The 22,365-nt window shown below is 35.7% G+C and overlaps 6 protein-coding genes across 7 annotated transcripts; 4 read left to right on the forward strand and 2 right to left on the reverse strand.

Moving 5' to 3' along the window:
- Positions 1 to 811: 811 nt before the first annotated feature.
- Positions 812 to 1,409, reverse strand: LOC18993389 (defensin-like protein 201). The gene is made up of 2 exons (XM_006416911.2): positions 1,344 to 1,409; positions 812 to 1,244 (listed from the first exon to the last, which is right to left on the reverse strand). Exons 1-2 carry the CDS (start codon positions 1,396 to 1,398, stop codon positions 1,060 to 1,062), a joined length of 240 nt encoding a protein of 79 aa, XP_006416974.1. The 5' UTR covers positions 1,399 to 1,409; the 3' UTR covers positions 812 to 1,059.
- Positions 1,410 to 2,693: 1,284 nt separating this feature from the next.
- On the forward strand, positions 2,694 to 5,444 carry LOC18993390 (cyclin-SDS). 2 transcript variants are annotated; one of them, XM_024153176.1, is made up of 8 exons: positions 2,694 to 2,921; positions 3,348 to 3,608; positions 3,790 to 3,957; positions 4,235 to 4,401; positions 4,694 to 4,822; positions 4,910 to 5,090; positions 5,181 to 5,225; positions 5,318 to 5,444. In XM_024153176.1, the coding sequence occupies exons 1-8, from the start codon at positions 2,694 to 2,696 to the stop codon at positions 5,342 to 5,344; spliced, it is 1,206 nt and encodes a 401-aa protein (XP_024008944.1). In that variant the 3' UTR covers positions 5,345 to 5,444. The 2 variants fall into 2 exon arrangements, with proteins under 2 accessions (XP_024008944.1, XP_006416975.1); XM_006416912.2 differs by having other exon boundaries at positions 2,694 to 3,608.
- Positions 5,445 to 6,304: 860 nt separating this feature from the next.
- LOC18993391 (putative F-box/kelch-repeat protein At1g12870) lies at positions 6,305 to 7,516 on the forward strand. The gene is given in 2 exon segments (XM_024152027.1): positions 6,305 to 6,746; positions 6,819 to 7,516. Coding segments are annotated over 2 exon segments (1,140 nt in total).
- Positions 7,517 to 9,746: 2,230 nt separating this feature from the next.
- LOC18993392 (protein OBERON 3) lies at positions 9,747 to 12,315 on the forward strand. Its single transcript, XM_006416914.2, has 2 exons — positions 9,747 to 11,533; positions 11,635 to 12,315. Exons 1-2 carry the CDS (start codon positions 9,799 to 9,801, stop codon positions 12,105 to 12,107), a joined length of 2,208 nt encoding a protein of 735 aa, XP_006416977.2. The 5' UTR covers positions 9,747 to 9,798; the 3' UTR covers positions 12,108 to 12,315.
- A 607-nt stretch (positions 12,316 to 12,922) lies between these two features.
- LOC18993393 (probable transmembrane ascorbate ferrireductase 3) lies at positions 12,923 to 14,440 on the reverse strand. The gene is made up of 4 exons (XM_006416915.2): positions 14,107 to 14,440; positions 13,921 to 13,969; positions 13,380 to 13,579; positions 12,923 to 13,285 (listed from the first exon to the last, which is right to left on the reverse strand). Exons 1-4 carry the CDS (start codon positions 14,269 to 14,271, stop codon positions 13,025 to 13,027), a joined length of 675 nt encoding a protein of 224 aa, XP_006416978.1. The 5' UTR covers positions 14,272 to 14,440; the 3' UTR covers positions 12,923 to 13,024.
- Positions 14,441 to 18,472: 4,032 nt separating this feature from the next.
- On the forward strand, positions 18,473 to 20,505 carry LOC18993394 (probable xyloglucan endotransglucosylase/hydrolase protein 28). The gene is made up of 4 exons (XM_006416916.2): positions 18,473 to 18,831; positions 18,920 to 19,020; positions 19,192 to 19,400; positions 19,903 to 20,505. The coding sequence occupies exons 1-4, from the start codon at positions 18,648 to 18,650 to the stop codon at positions 20,405 to 20,407; spliced, it is 999 nt and encodes a 332-aa protein (XP_006416979.1). The 5' UTR covers positions 18,473 to 18,647; the 3' UTR covers positions 20,408 to 20,505.
- Positions 20,506 to 22,365: the final 1,860 nt, after the last annotated feature.

Consider the following 22,365-nt stretch of genomic DNA (forward strand, 5'->3'; position numbering starts at 1 on the left):
TAATTTAGATATTTTTAGATTTCCTAAAATCTAGGTCATCTTTAATTTAAATTTCAAATTATTAGAAATTTAATTAAATTTAGTTACAAAATTTGTATTCAATTTAACTTAAATTCAAAAAATTAAAAAAAGTTATAATTAAATTTGATTACGAAAATTTAGATAATAATTTTAATAATTTTAATACTTTAAAATTTCTTAAATACAGAAAAGATTTAATTTAAAATTTTAAATTTAAATAATATTTTTATAAAAATGCATAGTAAATAAATATTCTATCGTATTTTATCATAAACAATCGGTCTAAAATATCAAATATTTGAGATTAATAAATATTTATATTATACAATAATATGATCGAACTGATTAGAGTTATATATATATATATATAAGGTCCATGAGTTAATTTATTAAAACATGTAAGATATTAAGATGATTTGAGACAATTAAACTAACAGGTTAGCCCGTTTATATATATATACATTTTTTTTAATAGCACAAATAGTAAATAAATATCTTATTATATTTTTTCATAATCAATTGGTCCAAATATTCCATATTAGTAAATATTTATAGGGTTATACAATTATAAATTATAGTCTTATACGGGTTAGTTTGTCAAAACATGTAAGATATTAAAAGTGATTTAAGACAACTAAATGGATGTATTAGCAAATTCATAGATAGATAGATTGTTTATGTGTAAATCTAAATTCACATAATAACAAAGTTTATAATTAACATTAGATCAATGTATACTTAATTAATGTATACTCTTATTCTACTAATATACAAAATTTACTGTTTAAAATTAAAATATGATAATAATTTTTTGATTTAAAAAAATAAATAACAAAAATAATTTATATCTAAACAAAAAATATAAATATAACTTATATTAGAAATAAAAAATAAAACATTCCCATGTGAACGCACGGTGTTAAAATCTAGTTGCATTCTTAAAACAAAGTAACGGTCGTTAAATGACTTATTCTTGGGTTCATAATAAATACACACAAATTGCCATATTAATAAACCAAAATACCTTTTGCATCATCATTAACAGTCTGTAAGACGACAGACGCATGCAGCGTTAGAGGATCCAGGTTGATCACAGTAAGCAGAAACAGGTGGACCGTAATATTCAAAACACATTGTCTCGCATTTTTTAGCATCGCATGGAACCATTGGCCAGAATATGGGACAAAATTTTTTCTCCTGATTCTTTCTCATCTCTCTCGCACCTCAAACAAAACAAAAATAATAGAAGAAAAATCACAATTTGTAACATACATGTAGAACTAAAAGTAATATATTATTCTTTTGAGATTTTTTTTTTGTACCTGAAACAATGAAGATGGCCATGAAAAGAACAACGAAAATCGGGAGGTTCCTCATGATTCTGCAGTTTTGTTGTATAAACTCAATCGTTATTAGGACCTTTTATAGATGAAAATGATATTCAGGAAAAGACAGGATTATAGAGATAGGCTTGATTTTAGATAGATGATAAGCTTTTCTGTTAATTAGAGAGTTGTTTATTTCGGTAAATTATCAATTCTCTGGTCAATGGGATATTAGGATTTAAGATAGGCTGGATTTTTGACCTGATTAAATCAATCTCCTATATCTGTATAATACTACTATATTTAGGTTATTTTTTGATATCGAAGTAATTATGAACTTACCAAGGTTAGAAGGCAATAGATATTTTGTACTCAATTTTGGTTGATATGTTGAAGTGTTGACCTGTAATCCGAGTGAAATCGGATTTAGATCCGACTAAATCATTAACAAAAAAATAAAGAAGTCGGATTTTGATTTTAAACTTTGGATCGGATTCAACGGTGAACTGGCTTAAGGAGAAACACATTTTCGCCATTTTCTGAATCATTTTGGGCTTCGTAGAGAACTGAAGGAAATATTTATACAGTGGTGTGATATATGCTGTATCATGGGCTTTTTTTTGTCTATATGGGCTTCTCTAAATATAAATGGGAACTTAATTCCTTTTTGGCCCGAGTTGAATCAATTAAATTGTAATCACCAAACAGTGGAAATATACCAGTAAAAACATATGGAGAAAAAGTAAATTTACAGGGGCAATATAGAATTAGCTTGATAACGCGACGACGCGACGTAACAAACTCATGTACGTATGAAGTTTACGACCAATGATTAGTTTTTTAGCTTACTTAAAAAAAACTTATTCTTTAGTTTACATCCCAACAATATGACATCCAAAACTTAAAATGTAAATTCCTACTTCTATAAAAGAAATTTCAGTGATTGTGACATTCTTCATTAATAGAAAAAAAAATTAAAAGAAATTTTTTCAATCAGTTGAAGTAATTATCAAACCGCATGTTTTTAGCTAAATTGTTATTCTAAATGTGACGAAAAAGGACCCAACATGCATAAATTCAAACGCAAACGCTGATTTAGATTGCCAAACGAGACTAACGTCTAAAGGTTGTGATTCGCGACTACTAACTAGATGACAGTGACGTTCACGTGGACCAGCCCGCAGGGTATAAGAACCTCTCTCACTCTCCACCATCTCCACTCGTCGCTATAAACTTCCATAACTGCATCCCACTCTATATTCTCTAACCAACCAACCTAAACGAACTTCCATTTTCGTATTCGAAATTTGAATTTGAAATTTTCTTCGGAGAAGTTTCGTGTCAAAAATGAAGGAGATCGCGTCGATGATTTCAAAGCGTAAGGCAGAGGCGACGCCGTTCGCCGGGAAGAAGCTCCGGTCGATGCGTTTACGCCGGAAGAGAGCTCAGATCTCTCCAGTTGCTGCTTCTGTCGATTCCTGCTCCAATCTGGTTTTCCCAGCCGATGACAATGTTTCCTGCGGTTCGAGCAGAGTCGAGAAGAGCTCAAAGCCGAGGAAGAATCGAATCGAAGAGGTAGAAGTTTCTGGACCTGTTAAAGATGTGAAGCAAACGATTGTTGATCCGAAATTTCGGAGGATTACGAGGTCATACTCCAAGCTAAACCAGGAGAGGGAGGGAGAGAGGATCGAAGTAAGCGAATCGTCCTTCACACGATCCGACGTGACCTTCGCCGAACATGTCTACGACAGCCGGAATTTGAATTTTGCATCGGAGAATAAGGAGAGCGACGTCGTTTCAGTAATTTCGGGGGTGGAGTGTAGCTCGAAGTTCGGGAGCGTAACTGGAGGAGCTGACAACGACGAAATTGAAATCTCCAAACCGAGTAGCTTCGTGGAAGCTGATTTATATCTGGGATCCGCCATTGAACTGAAGCCGGAGCTTAAGACAGTCGGCTGCGTCTCCGATCTCGCTTGCACAGAGAAATTCTCGGACGAAGAGGTTTCGGACTATCACGATGATGAGTTATCGGAGCAGCTTTCCGAGATGTTTTCTCAGTCTTCCGACCTCGATTTCTCGGATTACACTCCGTCTATATTTTTCGATTCTGGCAGCGAATTCTCTGAGAAATCTAGCGCTGATTCTCCTACTTCACATACTCGCTCTCTGTTCCTCGAGTACAAGGAAGAGTTCTGTAGATCCACAATTCCGAACGATTTGGAATCTTCTTGCCAGGAACAAAACCGTGAAATTCAATCTGAAGTAAGTTCATAATGCTTTCATATCTCTTGGAATAACTACTAGTGGCTAGAGATTGAAGGTGTGGTTATAAGCTTGAAATTTCGTTCGATTGCTTAGTTTCTGAGACTTGTTCTGCTATGTCTTTAGATTTGACTCTGAAATTCTGTTCTGGAATGAATCTTAATGATACATTTTCGTTTAGCTGCTAAGGTTTGAAGATGTGGAGGTGGAAGAGAGCTATCAAAGGCTGAGGGAGAGAGAGAGAAGTCATGCATATTTGCGGGACTGTGCTAAGGCTTACTGCTCCAGGATGGACCATACTGATTTCATCCCTCGTCTACGCTTGATCATGGTTCAATGGATTGTGGAGGTGAACATATTCATTCTGCTCTTAAATGCATTATATATCCAGTGATCTCTGAATGTCGAAGCTCGTAAATGTATCAGTAGTAGGAGAAGATTCGGAAGGAAAATGCTATCTCTAGATCCATTTATGTTAGTTACTGAGGTTAGGAACGAATATTTGGAGATCTTCTTCCTGGCTTGTAAGGTGTTTTTGAGCCTAAGGAAATCGTACAAGGTTTATGTGTATGTCAGCCAGCTCTGGTATTCTTTGGTCACTGATTGTCTTCTCCCTGACTACGCAGCAATGTACTGAAATGGAGCTTCAGCAGGAGACCTTGTTTCTGGGAGTTAGTCTGCTGGATCGGTTCCTGAGCAAAGGATCCTTCAACAGCGAGAGGACTCTAGTTCTAGTGGGGATTGCGAGTCTTACTCTGGCCACCAGAATTGAAGAAAATCAACCTTACAATAGGTACCAACCATTTATTCTGCCTTCTAGTGTTCATTAGATAACTGTTCTGAATAGGAAATAGATGAGGACCATTCAAGCAACTGAGTATTACACTGAACCAAATCAGGGACAAATAATAGTTCAATACAAATCCTATATGGTTTCTATATATATACAAATCCTATATAGTCATGTGTGTCAGATATTGAATCCTGTTTCTCAAAAGCTCTTTACTACAAAAACCTTCTACACACATACAGCAATATTGCAATTTTCCTCAGCTACTCACCTGATACTTCCTCCATTTAATTAGCATCCGGAAAAGGAATTTCTACATCCAGAACCTAAAATACAGCCGGCATGAAGTTGTGGCAATGGAGTGGCTGGTACAAGAAGTCCTCAACTTCAAATGCTTCTCACCCACAATTTTTAACTTCTTATGGTACAGACCTCTCTTACTGTATATTTTCTGTTCCAAGACACATATAGAGACTGAAAGATACATATAACTATCATTTATACATCTCAGGTTTTACCTAAAAGCTGCTCGAGCCAATCCAGAAGTTGAAAGGAAAGCTAAATCCTTGGCCGTGACCTCACTATCCGATCACACTCAACTCTGTTTTTGGCCCTCAACTGTAGCAGCAGGACTCGTAGTTCTCGCCTGCATCGAACACAACAAAATCTCAGCCTATCAACGAGTCATAAAGGTACCAATCTCTTCAACATTACTTTAACAGTTTTTTTAGTTCAAAAACAGTCAGAATATTCACAATCCCAAAACTTATCTCTCTCTACAGGTTCATGTTAGAACAAACGATAACGACTTGCCTGAATGCGTCAAGGTATTTTCAACATCACTCTCATAATATTCACATCTTCTTTTCTCCACCAAAATGGTTAGTTACTCTTTTGAAATTTGTGTTGCTATGTACAGAGCCTGGAATGGTTGCTTGAGCAGTAAGCAAACCACAACAACAAATATCCCAAAACCAGAACACAGTATACTCCAATACGAATACACAGGTTAATATTACCATTTACAAATCAAACATAACGACTACCTCTACAGATTTATACTATTCTTAATATCCGGACTTGATTAGCTCTTGGCAAACTATACCAATTATTAGGACACCATTTGTGTCGCCACACACATTTATTGCTTGTTTTCAATACTATTTTATTATACTCCCATTTTCTTAAAAATATTTTTCTTGTTCAATATTTCCTCTTTACACGTCTTAAAGATTTCTCTTTTTTTTTTTTTTTCTTTCTAATCGTTACCGTTTTTTATTATTATTATTGGGAAGATAACGTTTATGTTTCTCTAGAATAAATGAGCTTAGAAGTTAGAACGAAAAGATAAATAGCCGAATTTAATGAGAAATTTAAACATAATGATATTTTATTCATGCACTTAATAGAAAACATAATCATCTCCCATGATCTCTTGTTTAAATCCAAAGCCCATATTTTGATGAGTGAATTGTTTGAAAAATGGTTAAGAACACGCATAAGCATACTTAATTTAAAGTAATTTGGGGATTCAGAAGTAGTAAAATACCGTCAGGGGTACAAGTGGTGGCAGGATTAAAAAGGCTAATACGAGCAATGGTGTAGAGACAAAACTAGCTAGCCATCACCAGACTATGTTCGGGTCGCCATGACCTGGCCTGAATTGCTAATCACAAAAGCAACATCAACCGCATCCATGTTAAAGTTTTAGTTCTATAAATGGTTAGGTTTTTATACTGACGCCAATTATAAGCCTAATGTGAATCACACGTGTACAGTTATTTCGTTAGATAGCACATGTGCACATCTTCTTAATTAAGAGCAATTTTAATTATGTTTGTTTACTTGTATATGATGATATCTATAAAAGAAAAACAAAAGACCCTAATTAAGGCCGGTTGTAAGGATGGAGAGAGAGAAAAGATGTGGAAACGTTCCGCAAGAGATTTGTGACAAGATTTTGATGAAGCTTCCGGTGAAATCTCTTGTGAGATTCAAAGCCGTATCGAGAGGATGGAGAGGAACGATAGAATCAAAGTATTTCATAGAGAAACACATTCGGTATCAGAAATCTCTACAAGGACGGCAAGTGAGAATCGTCGTATTATCAGAAGAAAAAAGATACAATGGTCTCGCTCTAGAAAATATGTTGGTTTCTGCCTATGGAATCGTACCTGTTTCTCCATATCTACCCATTAGGGCTTTTAACCGGTTTGATGGTTACAAAATCTCTGAGCCTTGCGACGGTTTGTTTTGTATCTATACCTTTAGTCGTAAAGTTAACCTTGTCAATCCTGCCACCACTAGTCGCCGCAGAGTCCCTGATCCCATCTCTCCTATCTCTTACGGTACTAAAGAGTTCCCAAATATAATTACTTCCTAATTATTTTTTGTTTTCATATAATTAACTTGTTTATAAGTTTGTTTTTTGTAACAGTTGGGTACACGCATATGTTTTTTGCTAGGGATCGGAAGAGAAAATAGTGTGAGTCCAAGGTATAAGCTAGTGTGGTTTTTCGAGTGTGATAACGAATGGGTGAATAAATCTACTAGGTGCATGGTTTTTGCTCTTGACTCTAACACTTGGAGATACGTAGATCCGCCTCCTTGTCGAGTTCAATATGACCATCCTCTAATACACTTGGATGGAGTTATGTATTGCTTCACTCACTACATGGAAAAGCATAGTCACTTTGAAAAGGATCTCAAGCTACTAGCTTTTGATATTCACACAGAGACGTTTCAGAGCTTTTTACTTACTCCCGATATCAGGTGTAGCTCCTGCCGTGAATTACGAATGTGTGTTCTTAACCATCGTATATGCATCTTCAAGAGATCTGTTGATGACAACGACCTATTTTTCAAGATCTGGGGTCTAGACATAAATGAGAGATCATGGGAAACGATGTATTCCATAGATTTGTCTTGTTTTCCTCCAGAATTCAAAGACTGGGGTATCGTCTCGATGGCAACGATCAACAATTATATCATCATTTCAAATGGTCGTCGTACCATATGGGTCCTCTACAGTTCCAAAAACTGTATTTTGTATCGCACATCTTTTTCTTTTAACTGCGTTATGTCTTATTTTGAGACTCTAGTCTCTGCTTACCAATAATTATTTTACTGTATTTTTGTGTAGAATTTGTATTTTCTTTAAACAACCTCTCCGTAATTAAGTAATATCCAAACACAGGCAACACCTGTAGAGTTTCTTGATGAAGATATTGTGCAGCTCACGTCCTGATATTATATAAAACGGGTATCATTTAAACTAAGCCATTGTTTAATTATTCTTAAATTTTGATTAAGTTATCTTCTTAACTAAATCAATCAAAATTGCATCAAAACCGAACAAAAACTAAGTCAAAGTATTTCATTTCACTTTCTAGGAATATGTCATATTACATACAAACGTAATGATAGCATATTATGGAGTCTATATAATCTCAATATGTATGTTCTCAATATGGTATATGATAGAGCCTTATATCATAATGTTAAAGAATATATGTGGAATATTATGTCTCGTGGTATAGAATATGTGGATCGAAACACTATCCCAATGCAGCGTAGTGCCTCCTCCGGAATCTGCTTTCCGCAAGGGAGATATGTCACACTCTTGAACTACAGAAAAAATTGACATTCATAATAAGAATTTTCTTTTCATATGTTAAAAGTTTATTAGGAACATAGAAGTCTAACTTGGAAAAAAATGAGTTAGTCTAAATTATTTGAGATTTGATAAATGGGAAACCAAGATAATGCATAAATCTCAAAATTCATTTGGTTCCCAACTTCCACATCCAAAGCTCGAGAGCATATGTATAAAAGTTTTCACAAACTCCAAATATATATCTCAAATCAAATCTATTAATTTTTTCTCAGTTAACTCACCATAGCATGTGGTAAAATGTACAAAAAATGCTCAAAACTATCATTCAACGTTGATAATGTAAACAACAATTCAGTCTCAGAAACATTGAAGACGTTGCCAAATAATTAATCACGATGTGGAAACTACATACTTTACGCTATACTTTTCGCTTTAGTGATTCCATATTCAATTGTCTTACTACAATGAAATCACTATGACTATTTAATTTTTGTTAGCTATTTCTCATCGATATGCGCTTTGTCCATTTTTGATCCTATACCAAAAAATAAAACTTAGCATTTACCATATTATAATCATCTACTAGAAATATTTGTTGATTTTATTTTAATTACCATTCAAACATTTTCAACAATGTTGGTCATTTGCTTTGAAAATGGGCCTTCGCTTAAGAGAAAAATGTCAGGGCCGAATCTTAACTGGAATTCCAATGCATGTACTGATCCAAATTAAAAATCTACGGCCATCAATTGAGTTTGTGCATATATACACAATGATTATACTGAGACCTGCAATGCATATCCTATAGTATGACAAGTAAGTGCTTACTCAACAAATGTAAAGAATATGACAGGTTGGGCGTCAATAATACTAAACGAGTTGACTTTTTATTTTTTTAAATAGTAGATTCGGGCTTGGTCCACTATCTCTTTTATATTCTTGAGACGCAAATCACCTCATAGTATTCTATTAAAACAATCTCTTTTTTTTTTTTTGAGAAAATATTAAAACAATCTCTTGATCAGTTAAGTCGTTCAATTTAGCTTTTCTTTCTATATTTATGTCGATAACGGTTTCGTATTCATCTTTTCTAAGTTCTATATATTTGCACTGTTTTAAATGGTTAGTGAAAAGGATTAGTAGTATTTTTAAAAAACTTTTGTTTTTACAGCCTTTAAACTTGGTTAATTTAATGAATCGATTTGAGTGTTTGTTTCATTTTCGTTGGTCTTGAATACAAAGACGGCTTTATAATAAATAGGCGTTATTTGTTAAAAAAATCACTCTACTCGGAAGGGGAAAAAAGGACCATAACTATGAAACTCGAGGGTTGAGACGAATAAATAAGATGGACAAATTTCATCTGATCGTGTGATAGATACAACATACACCTACTTTTATTCACCACTTTTGATTCTATCATCTCCATTGTATCGGCGGATTAAAAGCCCTCTATAGCTATGATTGAGTAATGGAAGATTAATTATTTGAGAGGAAAAAAGAGATAAAACAGTTCAGAAACCAAAAAAAAAATAAAAGAACTGTTTAACTTTATCGATCTCGTGTCGTGTGAACACTTTGAACCCACCAAAAAAAAAACAGCGTTAACTTATTGAGATGGTTGAACTTAATGACAAAAATACCCCCGATTCTCTCATGTTATTTCAGCATTTGCCATTGCGTCGACCAAACTTTTCCCACCTTTTTACCGTTTCTCCGCTTCGTAAATGTCACTCTCTCTCTCTCTCTCCATCCTTTCTCTCTCTGATTCTCTCTCCAACGCCATGATCGGAGAGAAAGATCTCGCCGGAGATGGTGAGTGCTCTCGAACCAAAACATCAAAGCCTCGATTCTCTCATCTAAACAACGAAAACAATCAAGATGAGAAAATCGGGAGTTTTCAGAAAGGCGTCGATTTCCTCAGCGTTCGGTCCAGTAACATCGATGGGTTCTCTTCGAAATCATCACCCAGATCAGGTAACGAGCTCACTCTCAGCTATCTCTGTGAAAACCGCGAGCTCCCCGGAAAAATCGCTGAAAGTCTTGGTCAAAAGGGGAAAGAGGTGGTAACGTTCTCGGAGAATTCAAGCTACGACGAGAAATGGATCGAGAGAGATTTCTTCAATTTGAGAGAAATTGCTCCGAATTCTTCCAAGCGAAAGGCTCAGGAAGACGAAGAAGAGGAAGAAGATGTTGCTCACGAAGAGAAGAAGAGCAACAAGATCGAAACCCTAAATCTCTCTCTAGCTCTCCCGGACGTTTCCCTCTCTCTTACGGCGTCAAACGCCGTCAAGAGGCCGAGAGTGGCGACGAACAGCGAACGAACAACGACTTCTTTCTCTAACGATTTCACGGCGACGGCGCCGTCAATGTCCTACTCCTACTCTCACCCTTTCTCTCACAACATCAGCTGCTCGATGACTCGAAACTCCACGGACTTCGATTGCTCCGTCGGGAAAGACGACCATATCTGGTGCGCCGGCGAAGGAACCAACGGATCTGTTCACAGCCGATTCAGACCCATCGGCGACGGCGTTGCGCTCGCGGGAAATCCCATCTCCGGTAAGCCCTCTAGCTCCTCCGATTACTCCTTCTTCCCTTCCGAGCTACCAGCTCGGCCGGGGATGGAACTCGCGATCTCCGGCGACTCGAGGAAGAAATTACCCAATTCGGAAGAAAGCGATGCGGCCAGATCGGAGAGGGTTCTATACGACATCGTTTCGAAATCGATTTCTTCTGTGGCGTTGATCATTCAAGGCATGGCTGATGAAACCCTTGAATCAGCTAAAGAGTACTTGAGGAACTTGATCGATTCGCCGGAGAAGAAGGAGAAGCTGACGAATCTTCAGAGCCAGATTGACAAAAGATCTGATCTTTGCAAAGAGACGTTATCGAAATGCGTCAAGGATCAGCTAGACATCCTAGTAGCTGTGAGAACAGGGCTTAAGTATTTCCTCTCTGGTAAAATCCGAATCCCCATGAACGAATTGGTAGAGATCTTTCTGTTCTTGAGATGTAGGAACGTGAACTGTAAGAGTCTCTTGCCTGTTGATGACTGCGAATGCAAGATCTGTGCCAACAACAAAGGCTTTTGTAGCTCTTGTATGTGTCCGGTGTGTCTGAGATTCGATTCAGCTAGCAACACTTGTAGTTGGGTTGGATGTGATGTCTGTTCGCATTGGTGTCACGCTGCGTGTGGGATTCAGAAGAATCTGATCAAACCTGGACATAGCTTGAAAGGTCCTCGAGGTACGACCGAAATGCTGTTCCATTGCATTGGCTGCGCTCACAAATCAGAGATGTTTGGATTCGTGAAAGATGTTTTCGTGTGTTGCGCCAAGAATTGGGGGCTTGAGACTCTAATCAAGGAGCTCGATTGCGTTAGAAAGGTTTTCCGAGGAAGCGATGATGCGAAAGGCAAAGCATTGCATCTCAAAGCCAATGAGATGGTAAAGAAGCTAGAGAGTAAACAGATTTCCCCGATCGATGCATCAAACTTCATCATTCAGTTCTTCAACTGTAAGCTCCCAACTCATGGTTTAGATCAAAGATTAGGACGTTATGGATTCTATAAGATTTGAAGTTTAATTCTTTTCTCCTCTTTACACAATTTCTTGCAGATGCAGAGTCGGTATCAGAATTTCCCGAACCGAAAGAGCAAGCAGTTGCAGCAGAGACGAGCTACAGGAAAGACGAGGCATCTGTGACGCCTTCAACGTCCAAGGATCAAAAGAAGAAGAGCTTTGCGCTAACCGATGCAATGATGAACAGTTTTGATAGTTTAGAGAGCATGGTGAGAATAAAGGAGGCGGAAACAAGAATGTTCCAGAAGAAAGCGGACGAGGCCAGAATAGAGGCAGAGAGTTTCAAGAGAATGATAGAAATGAAGACGGAGAAGATGGAGGAGGAGTACACAGAGAAGCTAGCGCGGCTGTGTCTGCAGGAGACAGAAGAGAGGAGGAGGAATAAGCTGGAGGAGTTGAAGAAGCTTGAGAACTCGCACTGCGATTACAGGAACATGAAGTTGAGAATGGAGGCTGAGATTGCAGGATTGTTGAAGAGAATGGAAGTTACAAGACAACAATTGGTATGAAGGAATCATGAAAACAGAGCCTTTCAATTATCCATTTCTCCGCCCGCTTCTTGATGTTTTTTTTTTTTGTGGGAAATATCAAACTAGTGAAAAGTGTTTTATTTGGTTCTCTGGATATTTGCCTTCTGTATGTTAATTGTTTTTTTTCTTATCTATAACTTCGGTTTTTGGCTTCTATTTATATAACTAGACATATTTTCTCTGTTTATATAATACACTTTGTAGAAAGTAAATCATATGTATCACCGTATATTTTGGTTCTAAAGATTTATCATAAAAAGAATATGAAAATGAGAAGACAACAAGTAGAGCATAGAAATTGTCTGACCAACATTTTTTTATAAAGAGAATTCTACCTTTTAGTTAAATCAGCCGAACTCTTTGTCATTAGGTCAGTGTTGCAGAGAATTTACTTTCACCCAAAACTTAATAGTTTCAGATAACTTATTACATATAAATGTAAAAATGGCTTATTAAATAATTACTACTTAAGACTCTCTTTTGGTTACTTAATACTTACTACCACTTCAGACATTTAAAAGATATTCTTTTGAGAATGAGTATAATAAACCAACTGAAACAAGTGAATGGTAGTGGCATGGAATTCTCTGGACCGTTGAAATTGCTTTCTGACGTGGGAATTTACCACTATAATTAAAATATGCAAATAATATAGCTTTCAGTACGCATCAAAGATCAAAGACCGATAAAGAAAAATGTTTCCAAAGTAAATTTGGATCAAATATTAAATAATCACTCTAAGGACCCAATTAGATGCCACACCAATCACACTGACACACCAAGACAAACAAACAAACAAACAAGGAATTCACTGAAATTATAAAATAAGGATTAACAAAAAAAAAATTATACAAATAAAAAGATTCATTTAACGATGTGTCTAACATAGGAATTCATCAAGTATAACGGCCAACAGCGACGGAGAAGTCAACGGAAACACCGAAGAGTAGAATGGCTAAGCCGGTGAAGTTAATGAGACGTGACTCAGCGTTTGTGCTCTGACCAAGCATCGTGGCTCTTTGCATGAGTCCGGTAAGTGCAGCGACAATACCCATATAAAGTAGAGCCCGGCCTCCTAAGACGTGCCACGGCATCATCTTCCTTCTTGTCCCCGATGAAGATTGTGGCGCAAGAAATGTGAAGGCACCGAGTAGCCACTGTCAAAATTACATGACGACCACCAAAACATCTCAACAAATTAATTACGGTTTAATTAACGTTAAGATTAATATTTAGAAATATTAAACTAACCTGGAGGCAGAGAAGGATGAAAGTGGTGAGACCGATCCAGGAGTGAAGAGAAACCATGTCTTTAAGGTTTAATTTGTCGTGGAACTTAAAGGCGGCGCAGATTCCGACAATACCTAGAACTAAGCCTATTAAGTGAAGCCCACCATGAACCATTTTCTGCACTTGGTGCGACGCATACGCCGTTTTGTACGTCATCATCGCTGCACAATCATTGTCAATCATTTATTTTTGAAATTCATGCAAAATCACGAATGAAACTTCCCTTTTTTGGGCAGATTTCACACGTGTACCGTTTAATTTTTCTATGGATGGACGAAAGCTAACAAAGTTGAACGGTTTATACAGTTCGGTTGCAAATTTTGCTCAAACTTTATTATATAACCGATTACTTAATTCGGTGGCCAATTTTAAGTTTTGACTAAATTAACTTGTTATATACTCAAATCATCCGTAGGCGAAATAATTGTTTGAATTTGCCAAAAAAAAAAAAACATGAATCATTAGTATTTTTGTTATCTTTTTGAGGTCGTGGCGAATTTACCTTCGCCCAAGAGGAAGAGAAACCCGCAGTACATGAGAAATGGGTGCACCTATATATCAATCATTTCCAATCCAAACAAAATCATTAGAAAATATATTAATTCAGTTCAAACATAAAAATATGATTGAACTATTTGAAGTATTTACATATATACATAAACATCATGTGTAAAAAATAGAAACTTACATTTAAAATCTTAAGTGGATTGTCGGAGCCATATTCGATGCCTTCGCGGTAATGGAGAAGCCATATGAGCATTAGAACAATGGCCAAGATGCCAAAGAAATGAGCCACGAATGTCGAAAGCAACGAGTGACGCTTAAAAGTTGTTCGATCTGCCGAGAGGTCCATTGTTTGATTTAGTTTTGCTTTAGATCGCTCCTTGTTCAAGAAGATGATGACTCAAATAATGATGATGAGAGAAAACAGAATAGAAGAGAATGTGCTAGATTGTGTATTGCCGGTTCTGTCGGGTAATGATGATATCCTAAAGGGTTATTTATACTAAAATAGTTGATGTGTGAAAACAACCCAAAACAATATATATAAATAGAAACATAAAATGGCACGTAAGTGTTTACGCCATATACATCTAATATATATACCTCTAAGTCTATAACCAATGTCGATCCGGCATGTGCGACTGATTTGACCACAATCCGGATTAAAGTTGTGGTTTAGACTAATATCAGTCATTGGATGCTTGTTTTTTAGGAATGACATAAAATATTTCGAAATTGTAGTAAAGATTCGGTTCAGTGAAAGTAACCAACGTAGAAATCAGCACTTACAAAAGAAGGGGAAAAAAACGAAAAGGATAAACAAAATTCGTTTGGTTTATTCACTGAACAACTACTACCTATATACGTACATATTCATTTGTTTTGATAATCTGATTCGATCGGTTGATCTATAACTATGAACAAAAATATACCTTAGTTCGATTTTGTTATTATTTTAAGAGTGTTAATTAACTAGTATAACTTAATCAAGCAAGATATTGATGAACGAATGAGTTGCTTACCTATAAGGGTTTGGAATATAAATGAAGAGGTTTCTATAGCGAGGACAGCTAAGGGTTTCAATCTCTTGGATTTTTTCGTACGTTTGATTCTAATCTCATCTATCTAACTCACTTTGGCCCTACCTTCTATTGCCTTTTTCTAGAAGTGCATTCTTAATGATTTTTGATGTAAGAAATTATTTATTTTTATAAAGAGAGAGCTCCAAGACGGGAAGATAGAGGCAAAGGAGAGAGGTCCAGTTACTACGTCTAATAACTTTAAGTATATTGTTTATTCTTGAAATTTTAGAGGTAGGGAAGAGTTAAGAGATGGAAGAAACCATGCTGGTGGTCGCTTTTGAACATAAAGAACAGCGTAACACATAAGTTTAAAAATTTCAAGTTTTAAAAGATGGATTCAAGTTTCCAACTAGGATGAAGCAAGGCAAGTATCCGCAAGAAAATATACAAATTGCTTTTATATTTTTGATAAAAAAAAATGATGTATTAAGTAACTAAAAAAAAACAGGATCGATGAACTGTATTAAACTACATTTGAGCCGAGTATTCGTTGGTTTTAGATATATTTTCTTCTTGATTAAATTCCAACCAAAGTGAAAATTTCAGAAATAAACTTAATTTTTATATTAGTTAGTCCACATAAGGGTCCTTCTTTCTCCCGTGATTCTTTGTCCGTGAATGGGAAGGTCAAGTCTACTTTTATGTTTCTAAATCACAGCCTTTTCGATCATTGGCTCAATATCACTTTTTAGTATTTGCGTATATATTTAATTTAATTAGGTTTTTGTTGCAGTAATAAAAACGAAAAATTAATTAGGTTTTGTTTTATTTTGGCTAAGGATTCAAAAAATAATAAGCTAAAACCTGAATACTTGAACCCAAAAAACGATTCGCTCCCATAACTCAATCTACACGCAGCTAATCTCCTGTTCTCTGAAAACTTTTTTTTTGGCACAAGAAAGTTTCTGGTCTGCGCAGACCGAAATGTTTTTTTTTTTTAATGATGGTCAACTATCTTGACCAATATATAATCAAATAGACAGTTGAACGATTCAACAGAATATCTATCCTCGTTGAATATACACTAAATATTTATGTTAATTTTCTTTGACCCAAAATATAATGTTTCTTTGAATATCTGATCAGACAACTGTATTCTGGTAGTTTTTCAACTAATTCATTTATTCATGCAAATAGCATAACTATGTCAAAGAATCCATAGTCAATTATTTAGAGGGGAAGATGTCATAAATTACTGGGATATTCATTTTTTCAATAAACCGAGTATCTGTCACCAATTAATTAAGAGAATTGAGATGACATATGATATACACTATAAGCTGTTAAAAAAAAAAAGGAGTATAATATATGAGGATATTGAACATGGGCTTTGAAAAATATAAGCCCATTACAACGGTACGTAATTTGCAATTTTGCATGGACTTTATAGCTTCCAATAATTGTTCTAATTGGGTCCTTGTAAAGTGTAAACTATAAATGAAATCATAGTCAAACGAATCAGACGTGATTATTACCCGACTAATTTTAGAGTTTGGGTTGATAATGCACAAAAGCCAAATCGCGGATGGTAGCCGTTGGATCCAGCAACAAAATAAAAGGGAAAACAATTACCCACATGCATGGGAGGAAAATCCCCATAGAGAAATTAACGGCTGCGATTTGCCCTCGTGACATTCGATGCAAACAAAATATCTCACGTGAATATTCCACATTGGGATCTTCCATTAGATTCCATGACCTCAGAGAAAACGACGCGCAGGTTAGCAGAAAACTCTTTTCTTCGCTAATTTGCTCCAGCAGACTTATTGGGATGATGACTGTTGTGAGTTCCCAAATATAAAAAAAAAAAAACTGTGAAACAAATACGTATTTTTTTTTCCTACCAAATATATATACACACAACAATACTGTAAATTATTTTGTTTATAAAACACAAGAAATGATGGACCCACCTGTGGCTGACAGACACTGATATTCATCCACAGAGGGTATTAACGGCGTCAAAGTTGCCGTTAATTGCGCTGCAGAATAGTTTTAGCTATGCGAGACTGTTTCGAGGACATTTACAAGTGGGCACTGGGCCCTATAGAGAAAGGTCCAACGGCTACTTGATGCTGACGTGGAGTAAATGTGTATGCGTCAACACTTACCTAACAAAAATTCAATCCAGGCTGAAACAAAGTCAGACTCACAAAAATAGCCAAATTTAATGTTTATGTTGTTATGTATGTTTCCTTCCTTCAAAAACCAAGTCAAAGTGTAACCACACTCGGGACCAACAATCGTGCACACACCGCAGCTTCAAACAAAAAATTTCTTGATAACTAATCACTTACGAAATCTGAAATTATTTTGTTTTTGCCCAAAAATAGATTTTCATGCAACATTTTATTAATTACTTAGGAAACTGTAAAAACTAAAAACCATCAATACATATATGCTTTGAATACTAAGTTCCACTTGTTAATTAAAGTTGCACTAATTAAACTAATCGGTACGGCACCATTTTTCCTCAAACAACCGGCGATTTTCGGGCATTCACTATCACTCCCTCAGCTCACGCGGTGTCAAACGTTACATCTTGACCAATTTCCGCCACGTGTCGGGGTGACGTGTTTACTATGTTTGGCGATTGGGGTTATTTGGTACGCAACTTGGATCGCAGATTGTTTTGTTTGATAGGGGGCAAATCCGTGAATTCAATCATTTGATAACGGTATTTCGGGACGCCGAATGGGGCGGCTAACCAATTTATTTAATTTTTGTTATCTAAACCCAAAAAGCTTCGAAACAAATCATTTCTTTCACCGGCCCATAATGATTTAACCTTTTTCTTAAAATGTATCCGTTCCAAGTATTTATATCAACACTTTTGTATAAAGATGTCTTTTGTTTTATGATTCCTTTTCTGTTTATCGCTTATATGGAAACATTCATATAATCATTTTAACCAGAAAAAAATATAAGCCGAAAGAGAAAAGAATGTTGTAATGATTGAAGGAAATATATATTTTTTTTAATCACACAACTCGTAAGTAGTAACCTTTCATCTGTATAAATTATTCGTTATTTTTCTGAAAAGAAATAACAATTGCAGTGTTAGTGACTCTACCTGTGACTATTTGTCGGGACACATGTGTAAGCAGCAAAGCACCTTATTGCTTTATTGCTATTTTTGTTTCCTTCTCCACGTCTTTTATATATTTCTTTTTCTTCTTTGTGATAATCTAAATTTAAATCCCCGCTTCAACCTGATTATATAGCTTCTCCCAGTGATACAACTTTGTATTAAATTGTGTCTTAGTTAAACTGATATCTAATGGACACAATTGTGTTTAGTGATTGGACTATATTTAGTTTACCGTCACATTTTACGATTCTTTCGGTCCAATGTACGCCCAATTTTGTGTTTTGTCGACATGTACTACTGATTCAGTGTATTAAATAAAAAGCAATTATGAAAAAAGTAATAAGTTGACATATAAAATTAAAACCATCCATAGCCAGACGTACTCTGCAGTCGAAATCTTGATATTCATGCTATTTCTCTCTCTCTTTCTCAAGACACCTCCATAGCTCGTCCTCAACACGATAGTTTATCCAGTTTAAATCTCTTCCCTTTTCGTCCTCATATTATACACAAATTATAACATTTACACAAGAAACTCAATCTTCAACAAAAATGGGCTTTCTAACTCGATTTCTAGTTTTCGTGTCACTCTTCACCGGTTTGGTCTCTGGATTTGCTCTACAAAGGCTTCCTCTTATACAGTTCGACGAAGGTTACACACAGCTATTCGGTGACCAGAATCTGATTGTCCACAGAGACGGAAAATCTGTCCGGTTAACGCTCGATGAGAGAACCGGTTTGTCTTCTTGTTCCTCTGAGTCTTTCTAATTTCTGTTTTCTAATCACTTTCCTAAACTGAGATTCTTTCGAAATCATATTTACAGGTTCTGGGTTTGTCTCAAATGATATATACTTGCATGGGTTCTTCAGTTCTTCTATCAAATTGCCAGCAGATTACTCTGCAGGAGTTGTTATCGCCTTTTATGTAAGCAACAATCTCTACCCCACCATGGATTTTTCATTTTTGGTTATTTGGGTTCACTAACCAATTAAAGATATTTCTCTTGATGATTTTGTTTCACTGATGCCCGTAGACAAAGGACAAAAAGGCTGTTTTTTTTTTGTGTGTGGGCTTATGCATTTTTCTTCTTCTCAGATGTCAAATGGAGACATGTATGAGAAGAATCATGACGAGATTGATTTTGAGTTTTTGGGGAATATCAGAGGCAAAGAATGGAGGATTCAGACCAACATTTACGGTAATGGAAGCACACATTTGGGCAGAGAAGAAAGATACAATCTTTGGTTCGATCCAACAGAGGATTTCCATCGATACAGTGTCCTCTGGTCTCATTCTCACATCATGTAAGTTAAAAACAAACTCAGCTTAATTAGGTTCTAAATCATCAGCTCAAGTCCTAATTCAACTAGTCGGATTAGAAATTTGAGTATATGAAATAGCAACAGTTGGGGTTGTGAACAGAGGATTTAGATGGCTAATTAAAGCCGTTACATTAGAGGCTTTTATGAGTCTTTTAATGATCTTCTAGACTCTTCAACCGTCACTGGATGTTTCTATCAAAGGAAAGCCAAGTGGGGTTTATGTGTGATGGATTCCTTACTTTATAATCAATTTTTTAATGTAAAGATAGTGGAGTTGGTTTCTTGTTCTGGAAAGTTAAGTGATCTACAGCTTTTGATTCTTGGCAACGACGGAGACCCCAAGCATAATAGTTTTGGATGAGAGAACCCAAATCCGGTCCACTAAAAGCTGCATTTTTTAAAAGCAAAAAATATCATCTTTCTAGAGGAAATTCATGTGAATGGTTTTTCCGGGGTATGAATCAAAAATCATCTTTTTATGCAGATTCTATGTAGACGATGTTCCGATCAGAGAAGTAAAACGCACGGCGACAATGGGCGGTGACTTTCCGGCGAAGCCAATGTCTCTATACGCAACCATATGGGATGGTTCCAAATGGGCAACAAACGGTGGCAAGTACGGTGTAAACTACAAATATGCACCTTACATCGCTCAATTCACCGATCTGATCCTCCACGGCTGCGCCGTCGACCCCACCGACAAGATTTCGAGCTGCGAAGACGGAGCGGCAAAGAACCTTCGGGTAGCTTCGGAGATCACAATGTCTGAGAGGAACAAAATGAAGAGTTTCCGGCGTAAACACCTGACTTATTCGTATTGTTACGACCACACGAGGTACAAGGTGGTTTTGTCGGAATGCGTGGTGAATCCGGAGGAGGCTAAGCGTCTCAGGGTCTATGATCCGGTAACGTTCGGTGGGATTCCACACCGCCACCGTCATGGGAAGCACCGGAGCAAGAGCCGCTTCGACGGATCTGAGTCCATATGATTTGGTGTATATTATTCACCTAGAGGGGCATTTTTGGCATTTTCTGTCTTGTATAGGAATATATGAATTATGGACTGAAAGATGGACTGACACTCGGATATTTTGATCTCCTCCCACTTCACGAAGAAAGATTGTCGTTTAACATAATGATAATAATAATTATTATATATTTGATTTTCTATTTGTTAATAATATCAAATTACTCTTAAAACCTTACACTAACAAAATACGAAAACAAGTTACAAGAATACTAAAGTAAACTTTAAGGAAGATATAAATATAAGAGTTGCATAAGACGTCAGTAAACTTTCTTTTATAACGTCAATAAACTTTAATATTCAGAAGAAAAAAAACAGATGGAATTTATGACACTATAAACTCTTTTCTTGCCTGTTTTTCTCTTCATATGTTAGTATTAAAATGTATTTTGGGTTTCTATGAGGTTTTCAACAAAATTAGGTACGTTCGATTATCTTGTATAAGTATTCAATGGGTCCAATAGATATTATTGACTTGATCACCTATTTTATTTGACTATATTGACACTTCCCGTTCACACATACACAATGTGTCACTGATTATGTCATTTTGAGGTACATCGATGTTAGAAATTGCGGGTCCGTTTCGGATGACTTTTCATTTCATTCGTATAATACAGAAATTGGAATATTTTTTTGGGGTTCACTGCAGAAAAATGGAGTTGACTATTCGGAAAAAAAAGAGCATATTATTGCGGAAAAGGATTTGTCATATTGTATGAAGTCCTATTGACATATTTGTCAAAGAGAGGGGTCGTTCGGAATCCTGAACTGCCCTTTGTATGGTTTAACAAGTTGTATTTCCACATGTCATCTTATCGAGGAGGATATCTATCGCCAAATTATATGAATATCCTTTATTTGTCAGCAAATTTCTATCTATATATATATATATATATACTTTTTCGTTTGATGTTTTGTTTCACATTGAGCATTTTAATTCGGCTCATGAATAGATAAATCTCATGTGTCTTTCACATAACTTGATTAGTGTTTTTGTCTGGACTTACCAAATGGATTACATAGTGACGGATTTAGACACAAATTTAGTTGGGGGTATAAATATATAAATAAATAAAAAAATTTAGTTGAGGACAAAAATTTTTTTACCACTAAATTAAAAATATTTAATTGAATTTACTTATATAATTAAAAAAAAAAGAATAGAGAGCACATGACCCCCTCTTAACTCACTACCTCAGCCCCTGGGATAACAACTAGTGATCTCTATACGTGTCATCTTAGTATGTGTGAACTCAATTATGTACAGTTATATCCCCATAGTTAATTAGTGATATCAGTGAGTTTGACAAAGAAAGAAGAAAATTCGCAATTAGTGGAGTATAAAGTCATGGTCAGCTTTTACATGTATCGACTGTTAATCTAATTTACCCTTTTTTTATTTGTCAATCATCTGAATTATCTTAAGTGTCATTTACATAGTGAACATTTAAAGAAATCAGAATTATAATCTAAAGGACTCACCATAATTCGCTACATATGACACTCTACTTAGAAATGTGTTTATATTTTAACTTTAACAAAATGCCTAAACTTATAAAACTTAATTTATGTATATCAATTTTGTGGGCCCATATGTCACAAGGCCCATTTGATCCAAAGCAAAAATATGTTATAATCTCTGTTTTAGTATTTATGAGTAAAATTAAATTAACCGGCATCTTTCAAAGATGCGGAATCTCGGCTTCGTTCCAACTATGATATAACATAAAACACACCCAAATCACATACTAAAAATCTTATGTTTTCTGATGAATCTTATTTTGCGTTATCATCGACGATCGTTTGTTTTTTCTTCTGAACCGTAAATATTCTTAAATTGCATATAAAAAAAAATTCAAGGAAAAGGAGAAGTGAAAAATGAGATTGAGAGAGATCTGAGTAGTGATCTTTCGTCGA

Source organism: Eutrema salsugineum, unplaced genomic scaffold, assembly GCF_000478725.1.
Source record: "Eutrema salsugineum unplaced genomic scaffold, Eutsalg1_0 scaffold_5, whole genome shotgun sequence".
Classification (NCBI taxonomy): Eukaryota; Viridiplantae; Streptophyta; class Magnoliopsida; order Brassicales; family Brassicaceae; genus Eutrema; species Eutrema salsugineum.